Raw genomic sequence first — 14,961 nt, 5'->3', positions numbered from 1 at the left:
GTGTGTAAATCTTGCCTTCCAGGAGCCTGATTTTCAAAATCAAATATCTTCTATCAGAGTCTCTTAATTCTTCTGTAACATTTATTTGTAAATTGTTTATACAAACTGCTATACCTTTAAAAATGATAAATTCTTAATAAACATACTAATACATACAAGCAAAAAACAGGAACAAAGCCCCAAAGAATCACAGAAATTATAATATGATATAACAGGAAGGGGGGGGACAATCCTGTGCTTCATCGGCTATTGTAACTGAGATCCTCATGTGAGATCAGAGGAGGCTTGAGCCACTTAGCCCCCATGTAGTTCACTGGCTGCCCACGGGGGCTCAGCCCCCCCGGTCAAATCTGAGGGGGGGCTCAAGCCCCTCAGCCCCCCTGTAGTTTACACCTATGGTGAACGGTGATTGCATGTGGTGTGCACAGCAGCAGGACAAAACCTGTATTTTAGCGAAGATCAATCGCCATTCTTGACCTCTCTGAGAAACCAAGAAATGTCATGGTTCCTGAAAAACAGTTTTCAATTCACAAAGTCAAATACATTATCTTTGCTGCTTACAGTTCAACTTTATTTTTACTAAAACACTCCAAAACAAGGCTTCAAAAAACCAAGCACTGGAATGTTCAGTTTTGCCTTCCAAATGAAAAGCATACTGAAGTGCAGTTAATTTTTTTTAAAAAACATACAGTCTGAGAATCTGTATCTCATTCAGTTCTGCTTCCACCAGATAAGTGCTGAAAATCATGTTTAATAATGTTTTGGCTTGCTCTGGTACTACCTACTCCACTCAGCTATTAATATCACTGCAGCTTGTAGTGATGCAATGAACTCCCGCCCTTTTCTGAGAACAGTGCAGACAGTGCAGATAACTCAGCGGCAGCAACCAGCTACCCTGTATAAATGTTGCTGAAGCTTTGTGTGCTTCCTCACTGGGCTAGCTGCTCCGAGAAGATGAAGTTTGTTTTCTTGATCCTGTTTGAGGCAGCTGTATTGCTTTTTACATACGGCTCTGGACTAAGGAAGGACAGAACCGAGAGTGCTCAAGAAGAAAAAGTGATCGAGGCTTGCCCTATCAAGCTCCAAGCCAGCGAGAAATGTGATGAAGGAGATGAATGCCCGTACCAGATAACCTTGCCGCCAATGACCATCCAGCTACCCAGGCAGTTTCAACTGATTGAGCAAACCCTCAGAGAAGTGGAGATCCTTAAGGAAGCAGTAAACAACTTGAAGAAGACCTGCCAAGACTGCAAGCTGCAAGCTGATGACAACCAAGATGTAGACAGCAATGAGTTCCTGCCACCTGAAACAGACCCCCTGACAGACCACAGCAAACCACAAGACAACCGAGTGCCAGAACTGCAAAACATGGTCTCCAAACTGTCAACTAGCCTGAAGAAGGCAAAGACTGAGATCCACTCATTACAGGGTCGGCTGGAGCAAATGAACCTCATCAATATGGACAATGTGGAAAACTACGTGGACAGCAAAGTAGCCAACTTGACATTTGTTTTGAACAGTTTGGATCACAAATGTTCGTCAAACTGCCCAGCCGAACAATCAAATGCAGGTAAGTCAGCTTTGCACGCTTCTCAAAGGCTTCGTGTTCTGCTTATGTTTAATGTATTCGTTTAAACATACTACAGACAAAAGGAAGGTCATATTATGAGAGCTGTTCTATTGACATTCTTTGGAAATTAGAAATCTTGAGCTATGAGAAGACTGGCAGATTAGAAAGATGCAAGGCACAGAAGCAGTCTAGCACGATACAGTATACTTTTCTTCGGGACAAGGAAACTTGTTCGCTGAACAGAGAGAGATCCTAGCACGTTGGATAAGAAACCGGCACAACTAAACTCTTAGATGCAGACTTCCTTTCAGCACTAAAATGATGTAAGCTTCCCCTCTGCCCAATGCACTCTATCTTTACAGAACCTGAAGCAGCAGAGAATCAATTGATTATGAAGGCAATACTTACTATACCCTTTATAGAACAAAAATACCAAAAGGTACTTAAACGTGGGCCCATTCATTTCACATTTTTAATTTTGAAGTTTAAAGGTGCTTAAGTGGAAAGTGCTGCATACTTTGAAAACTGCGAGTGGGTGTTAAGTTGTCCTGAAGGGCAGTATATAAATCGAACATTATTATTGTTATTATTTTGAGGACCACAGTCAAGAAGCAGAAGACAAATCTGACAAAAATAAAATTGAAAGCAAAACTATAAGGAGCTATTTTAAATCCCCATTCATTGGAAATGTTTATATCACACACACTAAGCACCCTGAGGTGTCTCCAGTAACTTATAAGCAGACACTCCTTTGCTCCAGTGAAGCAGGAAGGAGCCATGTATGAAAGCATCTACCTGTGCAGCTGACGCAGATACATATCATCTCTACTGCAACACTCATTTGGGTGTACTGGATTGGCCAAATGGAGTGCAATGCATCCTTTGTTGATAAGTAGTGGGATGTGTATCTCCATCAGGGGATATTCCTGTTACCTGTTGTTTTGCACAATCTTCCCAACCCTAGAGCAGGGCTGAAAGCACCATCCTAAGCAGATTTATGCCTTTTCCTAAGCACACAAACTTCAATGGACTGTCTCAGAAGGGTATAACTTTGCTTAGGACTGCAACTTTTAGGATTTGGTTCCAGCAAAGTACAGAAAATGCCGACTGTCCAAAGGGACATTTTGTTTGTATGTGTGAGTAGCTGTCCAAACTCAATGGGACTGGAAAGTCTGAACTTTGGACACTGATGCCTGCATTCATCATGACATCCTATAAATGTATAAGTTCAGCTCGGAGACAAAAGCATTTAGGAAACAGGATCTAGTGCTGCGATAGGAGATATCTAGATTTCTTCCACCCAGCCACTTTGGAAGTAGACATCTGAGCAATGTTTTATTTATGCTTTGTCACTGCAATTTGCTTCAAATCACCAGCTTCACAGCAAAATCATGGCTGGCCCCAAGTTTACACAGAGCTTTTGAAGTTTACAACAAACTCAGAAAACCAAGCTAAAATATTGTTTTGCTCTGCCCTTGAAAATGTTAATGAAGAATGTGTCATATTATATGCATTTGGGAATTCAGAGGAAGGTGCAGACTGACCAGTGGATGACATAAATGATGTTTTACAGCTGCACATGTCTGAACTTCAGCAGTATTAATGCATTCCAAATGGATCGCACGTGATATGCTAAGAGCGGAATCCTGGCAAGATTTCATACATAAACAGTGTAAAATGAAAGATTACTTTGGCTATTATTTCCTTCAAACCATGTAACTTTAGAGATTGCATTTAGAACAAAGTTACCTCGTCACCAGAACAAATAAAATAAATGGATAGGCAATGGCTTTTGCCAGAAAAAAAGTTATCACTGGTATAGATTTTGTGTTTGAGCATAATTATAAGCTTTTGCAAATATCATTTTAAGCAGTGAAAAGGTTACTTAGTTGAATTAGATGAGAAGATGAGTTCTCAAATACACTCAATCTGATTATCACAATATAGAGAAATTGACTATTAACCTAACTACAAATTAATCGCAACAAAACAAGAAACAGAAAATTTATTATGAGACCAATAAGCTTTAGGTTTCTGTCCTAAAAGAAAACTGGAACGATGGCCAACTGTTGGCACAGCTTCCTAATGCTGTAAATTTAGCAATTACTATTATCCCAATGGACCATTTTATATATACTCTACTCTAAATGAATTGCATAGATCAAGATAGAGCATTCAAAGGGAGTTTCCCTGTTTTCCTTTGAGGTGTCATGTGAACAAGACACTGTTGTGCTGGAATAAGCTGGCCTTTCCAAAAGTTACCCTAGAGTACGAGCCCAGAGGGTTCACGTTAATACAATAAAAGGACTGCAAAACAGATGCTGCAGCCATGCAAAGAATACTTTGAGGTACAGGTAGTGCAACCTGGGTGCTGTGGAACTGGGTCACAACTTAATATGGATTGCTAGGGAGAGGAACTCAGTGTTTCCCAATGGCTCACACACATTCACTACTGAACGTGCAATGGTCCAGTCAGCAGTCCATCTGGATTATGAGTGTTACAATTGTCCATACTGCCTATACCTAAGTATTATTCTTAAAAACAAGATTTATAGAGCCAGCGTTGTGTAGTGGTTAGAGTGTGTGGGGGGGTGTTCTCTCAATCTATTGAGCCTCCAGATACTTTGCGAATTTTAAGAGAGGGAGCTGAGCACCATCTGCAGGAAGCAGAGCCAAACTCCAAATGGCTTCAGCAGGAGGTGGGGCCAGACCAAAAATAATAACATTTGATTTATCAGGACAACTTAACACCACTCAGAGTGGTTTACAAAGTGTGTTATTATCATCCACACAACAATCACCCTGTGAGGTGGGTGGGGCTGAGAGAGGTCTGAGAGAGCCGTGAATGATCAAAGGTCACCCAGCTGGCTTCAAACGGAGGAGTGGGGAATCAAACCTGGTTCTCCAGATCAGAGTCCTGCCGCTCTTAACCACTACACCAAAATGGCTACCTTTCTCCTCAATTTGCACAGAAGGGTAATAAAAAAGAAATCAAGAAAAGCCTGAGGAGAGAGAGGGAGGAAGTATGAGGAATAAAAAGAAGGAAAGCCTGATGGGGGAATGGAACCACACCCCTGGGTGCCTACCAGGACTCCTGATCTTCCAGTGCCTGAAGTTTCTGTTACAACCATCATTTGAATATGGGCAGCCAATAACAAGCCCTACTTTACAAAGGGTCCCATCCACTTTCAGAGAAGTTTGGTGGGCACCAGGGGAAGTACTGGTGGGTGCCACGGTGCCCATGGGGAACCACTTTGGGTAACCCTGGGTTAGAGTGTTGGACTAGTATCTAGGAGACCCAGGTTTGAATCCCTGCTCTGTCTTGTAAACTTTCTGAGTAACTTTGGGCCAGTCACACACTACCAGCCTAACCTACTTCAAAAGTTTGTTGTGAGAATAAAATGGAGGACAGGAGTATGATGTAGACCACTTTGGGTCCCCACTAGGGAGAAAGGGTATAAATGATGTCAATAAATAAATAATAATGGTTAGGAAGGTAATTAAAAAAGGTTTCTTTTTTCTACTCACTGCACATAATTTTAGTATACCTGATTACATCCCACCCGTTCCACCAAAAAGAAATTAATTACTATATTGTTGCAGTTACAGGACAAATAAACTAGATTTATTTATTATTTATTTATGTCATTTATAGTCCACCTTTCTCACAGAGACTCAAGGCAGATTACACAGTGTGAGAGTAGTACAATCAGTATCAAGAACATTTCCATAAACAATGCCTTAGGGTAAATAGATACAAGCACGGGTCATTTTGGAGAAAAAGAGCTGGAGGAACTCATTAGCATAACTCATTAGCATAACCTATTAGCATATGCCATGCCCCTTGACATCACTGGAAGTGTGTCATTAGAATAACTGATTTGCATATGCAAATCACCCCCTGACATCACCTATCCTGGCTGTCTTGGACCCAATCCTGGCCATTCAGGGCCGAAATTGGGCCCAAAATGGCAAAAAGGGGCTGGAAATGGCCAAAAAAGGGGCCCAAAATGGTCAGGATCAGGCCGCTGCTGAGTGAGAGAGTAATCCACCACCTGTCAGAGGCCCAATCCGGGCTGTTTCGGCCCCAATCCAGGCTGAAACGGGCCCCAAATGGTCGAGAGTCAGGTGGGTGGAGCCACCTGACATGTGACCTCCTTGGGGAACTGCCAGAACTGCGTTCCTCCACGTTCCCCCTCGAAATGAGCCCTGGATACAAGTTCACAAAGACATAGCATTCGCAGGAATCCAATACAACATAGTGGTAAAGTCTATGGTTCCTAACTCATTAGTGGATCATCTGAGATCCCTTCCCTACAATACAGCCCTCCTATCTGAGTAAAAAAGGCTTTTTGAATAATTCAGTTTTGCATTGTTTGCAGAAAGCCAGGAGAGTGGGGGCTCTCCTGACCTCCTCAGGCAGGCCGTTCACAGGGTAATTTATGGGGTGCCTACTTTAGGCTAGGAGGTGTGGGGTAGAGGGAGCTGCTAGCTTAACACTGCCAACTTCCTCAAGTGGGGGCTCTCCTGACCTCCTCAGGCAGGCCGTTCCACAGGGTAATTTATGGGGTGCCTACTTTAGGCTAGGAGGTGTGGGGTAGAGGGAGCTGCTAGCTTAACACTGCCAACTTCCTCAAGTGGGGGCTCTTCTGACCTTCTCAGGCAGGCCATTCCACAGGGTAATTTATGGGGTGCCTAATTTAGGCTAGGAGGTGTGGGGTAGAGGGAGCTGCTAGATTAACACTGCCAATTTCCTCAAGTGGGGGCTCTCCTGACCTCCTCAGGCAGGCCGTTCCACAGGGTAATTTATGGGGTGCCTACTTTAGGCTAGGAGGTGTGGGGTAGAGGGAGCTGCTAGCTTAACACTGCCAACTTCCTCAAGTGGGGGCTCTCCTGACCTCCTCAGGCAGGCCGTTCCACAGGGTAATTTATGGGGTGCCTAATTTAGGCTAGGAGGTGTGGGGTAGAGGGAGCTGCTAGATTAACACTGCCAATTTCCTCAAGTGGGGGCTCTCCTGACCTCCTCATGCAGGCCGTTCCACAGGGTAATTTATGGGGTGCCTACTTTAGGCTAGGAGGTGTGGGATAGAGGGAGCTGCTAGCTTAACATTGCCAACTTCCTCAAGTGGGGGCTCTTCTGACCTCCTCAGGCAGGCTGTTCCACAGTGTAGGGGCCACCACAGAGAAAGCCCATGTACAGGCTGCTGTTGATTTTGTCCATGTGCAGGGTGGCACCTGCAGGAGACCCTGTTTGGAAGAGCGAAGCTGCCGTGGAGGAGCATAGGGAGGGAGACGGTCCCATAGGTATGCCGGGCCAAGGTTGTGAAGAACGTTTTAAGTGATAACGAATGCCTTGAACTGAGAATGGTAACGAATAGGTAGCCAATGGAGTGACTGCAGGATGGGAGTGATGTTCATGCTCCTACTTGATCCTGATAACACTCAAGCCTCAGTGTTTTGCACCAACTGGAATCTCCTAGTTAATTTAAATGGGAGACCTATGTATAGTGCATTACACTTGTCAAGTCTTGATGTGGCCATATAATTTAATTTAATTATATATCAAATGTATCAAAATCAACTTCTTTAGGTAGAATAAGCAGGACAGTTGAAATCCCTCTTTCTGAAACTCTGTATCAATGGCTGAAGAATACCAATAATCACGCTCAAAGCCTCCATCAGTGGAATGCCTCTTCCTTGCCCCTGCTCTTGCTGCAATTCAAAATGCCCCCAAATGCTTTTTCTGGGGAACAAGGAACCCCCAGGAGCAGCATGAGGTGGCAGTCAATCTGGAAAGCTACAGCAGGAGAGGGGAAATCGACATCAATAACCCACCCTCCTTACATTTGCACAAATGATCAGTGGGTTCCAAGTCCAAGTAAATGCTGCTACAACAGAACTTTGTTCTACAAAACAAGTGTTAAGAACAAGTCATTCTAAAGCTTGCATGTATAACATTCTTACCAGCTACAGAGATAAAAATGGGTTTATAATCTGCAGGAAACACCTGGAAGAAATATTTTCTGTACAACATGAACTGCGGAGAGGAAGAAGTGTTATGGTCTTGCTTAGCACACTGCCCAAATTCATTTCCACTGTAAATCCCCAGTAGTTATGTAATATCATTTTTACAGGAAACCAGACATTCTGCATCATGTAGTGTCAACCGCACACAATAATCTTCAACAAATAGGAAAAAATAGTGTTGTTCTACACCTCTATGAAACAATAGGCAACAATAGCCAACTCTAAGCTAATCTCTCATAAAATACGATGTTTGTGCTTTGTGTCATGCATGAGGTCGGCCATTGGCACTGAGTGCGGAAGTTGTCAAATATTATTGGGAAACTGGAGACACTAGACCAAGTTGATAACTGACATAGATCAAGTATGTTGGGAACTTCCAGCTGCGCATAGTTGAAACTATTCATTTAGAAAGCCACGTCCAAAGATTGGCGTAAAAATCCAGAGTTATTATAGGGAACTAACACTTTTTTAAAAAGCCTTTATCCCTAAAGGCCCAAATTGTATATGTCAGTCAATCCAATACATTTTATTAATAAGAACCATTAATGGAGATTTCACAGTTTGGAATCTAATGGTTCCACCTTTTGGCTTATAAGCTCCATTCTCCCTTTCACCCATCTTTCAGTTAAATTTGTTACTTCCTGTTTAGCACAAAGCAGAGCTTGCTATTACATTCAAACAAGCACCCACATTTTGAAGCATAATAGAAAAGAGTCCAGTAGCACCTTTAAGACTAACCAACTTTACTGTAGCATAAGTTTTCGAGAACCACAGTTCTCTTCATCAGATGCATGGAGCATATGAAGAAACTGGTCAGATATATCTTCTACCCTCCATGCATCTGACAAAGAGAACGGTGGTTCTCAAAAGCTTATGCTACAGTAAAGTTGGTTAGTCTTGAAGGTGCTACTGGACTCTTTTCTATTTTGCTACTACAGACTAACACGGCTAACTCCTCTGGATCTATTCTGAAGCATAATGGCTAACCAATTTCAAAAAACAGTTTGCAATCCTGATTTCCATGACGAGCATCAACCAACGTTTGCTCATGTGAATCTAGGGTCAAAGTGTAGCTTGTGCCAAGTACAAACAAGCTAGTTGAACAGATCACATGAAGGGAAGAGGGATGGAGGAGCAGGAAGAGGGGAGCACGAGGCTCATCATTTGAACCAACTCATCTTTATCTATTTACTTATTTAACTGTGACTGTTGTTCTTCCTTCAGAATGTGGTGGCAGTGGGTAGCAATACCGCCCTTCCATAAAGAGATGCTCGGACTAACCTTTAGCAGCCAGCTATTATCAACCTATGTAGGGAATGGGACTTCCTCCTCTGCACCTTGAGAGCTTCCACCCCTCCCTCTAGTAGTGAGGGACGGAACAATGGAGGGACGCCTGCTGCTGTGTCTCTAATGGCTTCAGCCAGTCAATAGTCTAATTTGATGATCTGCAGGATCAGGGATTCAGAGGAGTTAGCCGTGTTAGTCTGTGGTAGTAAAATCAAAAAGAGTCCAGTAGCACCTTTAAGACTAACCAATTTTATTGTAGCATAAGCTTTCGAGAATCAAGTTCTTTTCGTCAGATGCCTGATACAGAGACTGGTCAAATACAGAAGAGCAGGAGAGAGAAGAGAGGCGGCAATTAGGGGGGGAGGGGGAGGGAGCAATCAAAACATTCCTTTGCTAGTATATGTAAACATCTCCTTTTAGTGTGTGTATCAGTTGGCTTCAAAGGAGTTTGCCCTGTTAGTTTGTAGCAGCCAAACAGCTAGACCATCCAATTCCAATGCAGTATGGGCCTTTGATAACCACAGCTCTCCCTGCCAGATGCATCTGACAAAGAGATCTGTGGTTCCCGAAAGCCCACGCCAGGTGCCACTGAGCTCCCCCAGACCCCACCTCTGTAAAGGAAATCTGTTACCTGTGATAATGTGATAACCATTCATAGTCCCTATTCAGTCCCAGCTTGACAGAGTCAAATTTGCATATGAATTCCAGTTCAGCAGCCTCCCGTTGGATTTTGTTTTTGAAAGGTTTCTGTTGAACTACAGTGACTTTAAGTCTTTCATGGAATGTCCTGGTAGATTGAAGTGTCCTCCCACTGGTTTCTGGACGTTTCCATTTCTAATGTCAATAAAATTGGTTAGTCTTAAAGGTGCTACTGGACTCTTTTTGATTTTGCAGGATCAGGGATAATTTGATATGTGATCATTCTAGTGCAAACAGACAAAACTTTCGAAGTATGCTCCATGGAAAGTAGACTAGGGAGTTGCATGGGACCTCAAGAGTCTTCAAGTAAGGGTTTTTGCAATCATATCATATATCTAATTCCAAACTAGGCCCCAGAGTGTGGATCAAAAAACATACACAACAGAGCCAGGTGCAGAAAAGGGAGATATTTCTATAAGGATTGCTGAAAAATCCCCAAAGTTAAAAGAATGGGGTGGAGGGGGAGTTAACTCCCATGCCAAACAAAGAAGTGCCAGGGGTGCTTATACACAAAATGCAACTTAAAAAAAAATGCCAATGGAGATCTTGTTAGATCCCAATTGGTGTTAGAGGGTTGTTTGGGGAGGAGAGGGAGAGAGAAAAAGCAGAAGCACCAAAACAGCAAAAAAACATCAAGAGGAGGAGGGGGAACAAAAGGGCTAGCTAGGTTTCGGTGGAGGAAGGCAAAGAAAGAGAAGAGCGGAAGCAGTAGGAGGGAGAAAACAGCAAAAGAAGAGGCAGTCCCTCATACCTACAGGACCACCTCTTTATCTATGCCCCACCAAAGCAGTTTCACTTCACTGAACAGGGCAGCCTGCAGGTGCCTCCCTGCTAAATCAACAGCTTCTCCCACACATGCATTCTTTGGTGGCTTACACATTATGTAATGGCCTGCCTGAAGAGATCAGGAAAGCTCCCACCCGCCTGGCTTGTCACAAACTATGCAAAACTAAATTTTTCAGGAGAGCGTTTTTCACATAGGTAATAGGACTGTGCTCATGATAAGAGATGGGCACGAATCGAATTACAACCCAAAAAAATATGAACCAGGTCGGTTCGTGGTTCATGAACCAGTGGTTCATGGAAGCTTGTTTCCACAAACTTCTATGAACTGGTTTACTGGTTTGTTTGAGTCGTAAAGGGGCAGTTTAAATGGCCATTTCTCCAGGGAAATGGCCATATAAACTTTTCCCGCGGCTTGCAAGCGGCAGGTCCCTTTAAACTATCAGCTGGTAGGTGGCAGGGGGGATCCCCCCTTGCCGCCTGCCAGCTGATAGTTTAAAGGGACCTGCCGCTTGCAAGCCGCAGGACCCTTTAAACTGCCCAAACCTCAGCCCCGGCCCCCCACACTTACCTTGCCCTGTGGGCCTGCGGCATCCTCCCCCTCCTCCCGCAAGGGGCAGGAAGGCCATTTTTGGCCTCTTCTGCCGCTGCGTAGGCCCACAGGGCAGCAAAGGAGGCCAAAAATAGCCTCCCTGCCCCTCAAACTGCCACCATGGCGGCTATTTAAGGGGCGGGAAGGCCATTTTCGGCTTCCTCCACTGCTGAAAACGGCTTCCTCCACTGCCAAAAATGGCCTCCCTGCCTCTGAAATTGTGGCTGCAGCTGCCATTTGAAGGGCAGAGAGGCTGTTTTCAATCTCCACTGCTGCCCTGCACGCCCACGCAACAGCAGAAGAGGCCAAAAACGGCCTTCCCACCCCCTGCGGGAGGAGGGGGAGGATGCCGAGGGGCCCGCAGGGCAAGTTAAATGTGCGGCTGGGGCTGGGGGGGGACGGGGACTGGGGTTTGGGCAGTTTAAAGGGCCCTGCGGCTTGCAAGCAGCAGATCCCTTCAAACTATCAGCTGGCAGGTGGCAAGGGTGGGTCCCCCCCCTGACGCCTGGCAGCTGATAGTTTAAAGGAATCTGCCGCTTGCAAGGCAGAAAAGGGCCTTTTAAACTGTCAAATACCCCTTTCCCTTCCACTGCTAACCTGCCGGAAAGGGGCATTTAAACCGCACGAACCACGAACTGTTCCGTAAACTGGTCCCAGTTTGTGCCAGAGCATGGTTCCTGCTTTGTGAAAATCCACAAACTATGAACCTCATGGTTCGTTTTTTTTGTGGTTCATGCCCATCTCTACTCATGATGTGGCCAAAGTACGATAGACTCAGTTTTGTCATTTTAGCTTCTATGGAGAATTATTTGGTTACATCATGAGAAGACAAAGTTCTCTGGAAAAGTCAATAATGCTAGCAAAAGAAGAAGGCAGTAGGAAAAGAGCAAGACCCAAAGCAAGATGGCTGGACTCAACAGAAGAAGCCATGTCCTCTAGTTTGCAAGACCTGAACAAGTCTGTTAATAATAGGACATTTTGGAGGTCTTTCATTCATAGGGTTGCCATAGGTTGGAGGCCCCTAGACGGCACACAACACACACAAAGCATAGCAACATGAAAAGATTTTACTGTTGCGGATTTCAGATTACTTTCTTTTGTATTATGCGGCTATTTCTAGATAAATTGTAAAAGTGTGTGAATCAAAAATATCTGTCCTTCTATAATCTCTTTTTTTCTTTTGTCCAGCTATGCAACTTCTACAAAGAGACTGTGCTGATTATTTTGCCTTGGGCAAAAGACAGAATGGAATCTACAGAATTATTCCTGATCCAAGAAACTCTAGCTTTGAGGTTTACTGTGACATGGGATCAATGGGAGGTGGTTGGACAGTGATCCAGATGCGTCAGGATGGCAGCACAAACTTCAACAGGACATGGAATGAATACAAGAATGGTTTTGGAAACCTAAGCAGAGAGTTCTGGCTAGGGAATGACAAAATTCACCTTCTGACCAAAAGTAAGGAAATGCAACTGAGGATTGAACTTGAAGATTTCAATGGAGTCAAAGAATATGCAAAGTATGAGCAGTTTTATGTGGCCAATGAATTTCTCAAATACCGCCTGAGCATCAGCGGCTACAGTGGCACAGCGGGGGATGCCTTGCACTTCAGCAAATATTACAACCATGATCAAAAGTTCTTTACCACTCCAGACAGAGACAATGATAGATATCCATCTGGAAACTGTGGGGCATATTACAGCTCTGGCTGGTGGTTTGATGCCTGCTTGGCTGCCAACCTAAACGGCAAATATTATCACAAAAAATACAGAGGTGTTCGAAATGGGATTTTCTGGGGCACATGGTCTGGCCTTTCAAATGATATTCCAAGTGGTTATAGACAGCCTTTTAAAAAAGTTAAAATGATGATCAGACCTAAGATCTTTATGTCATAAATTACACTGGATTATTAGAAACAACAACAAAAAGATATTTTTCTCACTATTGACACCTTCCTCTGAATTTGAGTGTACCTCTGAGTTTACAAATTGTTTTTATTGCATTCTAAAATATTTCTGCATACAGAAATGTATTATAACTTGTCCAAAAACACACTGCCATATTTTTTTTCTTAAATTTTGAGTGTGCAGGCAACCATTTATAATTTTTGTAGCAAGAAAAAAAGTTTCCTCTTGATTCATGCTTTGGGTTTAACCACACTTTGTAACACTGACACAAAATAATCCCACTATTTCAGCGTCTTTATCATGGCCTATGCCAGCCATATGGCTGCAAGCTGGATGTACATCTGAGAAACAAACATGCAGTTCTAAAGTTTTTACTGCTCCATCTTCAGATTATTGTTAACCTCCTCCAAAACTACTGTAAAAACTCAAGTATTCCAGAGCAATTGATCTGCATTCACCTGTCTATTACTAAAATACTTGTTATGTAAATAAATCAGAGGACCTAATTCCTTGTCATGGGTAGCTATCAGGTCTCTTTACCATGGACTGTACCAAAACAAAAATTATCCCCACCCCCACTCAAAATCTATTAAATGCAATTCAGGTAGGATTTCTAACTCACTCACTATTTTAACATCAAAATCTCTTAAATATTAGTGAACAGAATATTTTGGGACCCTAACAAAGAAAGCTGTCTGCATGTAACTGATGAAGAAGTGCAACATAAATGACTCATCTCACTGTAGCCCGCTAATGCCAGCAACAGTGTATTCACAATCTGATGCAGTCCTAGCCATGAGGTTGATAACAGAAAAATAGCTGTAGCAGTAAAGACAGACATTGTCTCACTACCCTGGTACCTAGGATGCCACATAGTTTTAATAGCTGTACACTGCAGATGTTCCCACATTAGCCAATCAACATGGTCCAAATGACACCAGTGTCCATGCATGCACCCAAAAGCATACCATAAAGAAGAGTGCACAGCCCCTCCCTCGTCAGTGACGCACACACCCCATGGCTCAGGGAGGAGACAGGTAGAACCAGAAGCAGAAAGGCAGGAGCAGAAGGCCTCGCAGACATGGGTTTGAATACCATGTCAGGCCAAACACAACCAAGCAGCAGAACAACGAGGGCAGAAGCAGTAGGTGGAGGGTTGGGTGGGGGGTGAGATTTTGAGCAGTGACAGGAGGGAGAGGAGAGAAGTACACAATCCAGGAGTTGAAATCTCTGGGAGCTCTCTGATGGGTTCAAGCCATAGAGCCAAGCTACAAGAGACGAATTACACGAGAGGAGCAAGTGAAGGGAGTCACAGTGTTAGCCGGGAAGCTGAGTTTTAAAAGAGATTGGAAGGCTTTGTTAATTTCCCGTCTCTACAGAGCCAAGGAGATCTCTGCTCAGAGGGTTTGTTAATTCCCTCTTTTCCTCCCAAAGGCTCTGTCAGTTTCACTTCCCCTTTTAAGAGGCAAAGAAGAAATAAACAAACCTTCTGAGCAGCAATATCCCTGGCTCTGTGGCTTCCCGGCTAACTCCTTTCACATGCTCCTCCTTGTGTAATTCGTCTCTTGTAGCTTAGCTCATAGAGTAGAAATTAGTTCAGAGATGCTGAGCTACTCTTCTGTGTATCTAATAGGACGGTTAGTCCCCAAGCTTTAAGTACCACTTCCTCTAGACGCTGCGATTTCTTTAAAACCCAGATGAAGTCCTAGTCTGCATTAAAAGGGACTACAGTGCAAAATCTACTCAGGCCTACTTTTTTAAGTGCTGAGGGGAAAAGATGGGGGGAGGAAAAGACCCAGACAGACTTCTGGTATATTCCTGGAATTTTAAAATGAATATGCCAAGTAATTCTCATCTAGGTGCAATTTGGCTGCTCCCTTAAAAATTTCCTTTAAGACTTTCAAAGCCCAAGGACAACTTTATGCACTCCTATATCCTGCGGATTTGCCAGCAACAAAGTGTCTTCAGGGAGGGCAGAAGGAGGAAAAGAGCAGGCTCCTCCTGCTGCCGCTACTACTCACAGCTGTCCTGTCCAGGGCTCGGGCTGCTCTACCACAGGGACAGCCACTCGTGTCTGCCCCATCTGGGCCGTAGGC

At 43.8% G+C, this 14,961-nt stretch overlaps 2 protein-coding genes across 4 annotated transcripts in view; one reads left to right on the top strand and one right to left on the bottom strand.

The window, feature by feature from the left end:
• The window catches only part of CCDC146 (coiled-coil domain containing 146), a 121,048-nt gene that overhangs the window by 71,942 nt on the left and 34,145 nt on the right, over positions 1–14,961 (bottom strand). The window lies entirely within an intron of this gene.
• On the top strand, positions 881–13,387 carry FGL2 (fibrinogen like 2). Its single transcript, XM_054988316.1, has 2 exons — positions 881–1,570; positions 12,147–13,387. The coding sequence occupies exons 1-2, from the start codon at positions 904–906 to the stop codon at positions 12,851–12,853; spliced, it is 1,374 nt and encodes a 457-aa protein (XP_054844291.1). The 5' UTR covers positions 881–903; the 3' UTR covers positions 12,854–13,387.

Source organism: Eublepharis macularius, chromosome 9, assembly GCF_028583425.1.
Source record: "Eublepharis macularius isolate TG4126 chromosome 9, MPM_Emac_v1.0, whole genome shotgun sequence".
Lineage (NCBI taxonomy): Eukaryota > Metazoa > Chordata > Lepidosauria > Squamata > Eublepharidae > Eublepharis > Eublepharis macularius.
The sequence above is the reverse complement of the archived record's forward strand: the minus strand, read 5'-3'. Positions and strand labels throughout refer to the sequence as shown.

Excerpts from the sequence above, each read along its gene's own strand:
- FGL2 (XM_054988316.1), top strand. The coding sequence starts at position 904 with ATGTTGCTGAAGCTTTGTGTGCTTCCTCACTGGGCTAGCTGCTCCGAG. Across the intron at positions 1,571-12,146 it reads AGCCGAACAATCAAATGCAG|CTATGCAACTTCTACAAAGA; the intron begins GTAAGTCAGCTT and ends TCTTTTGTCCAG.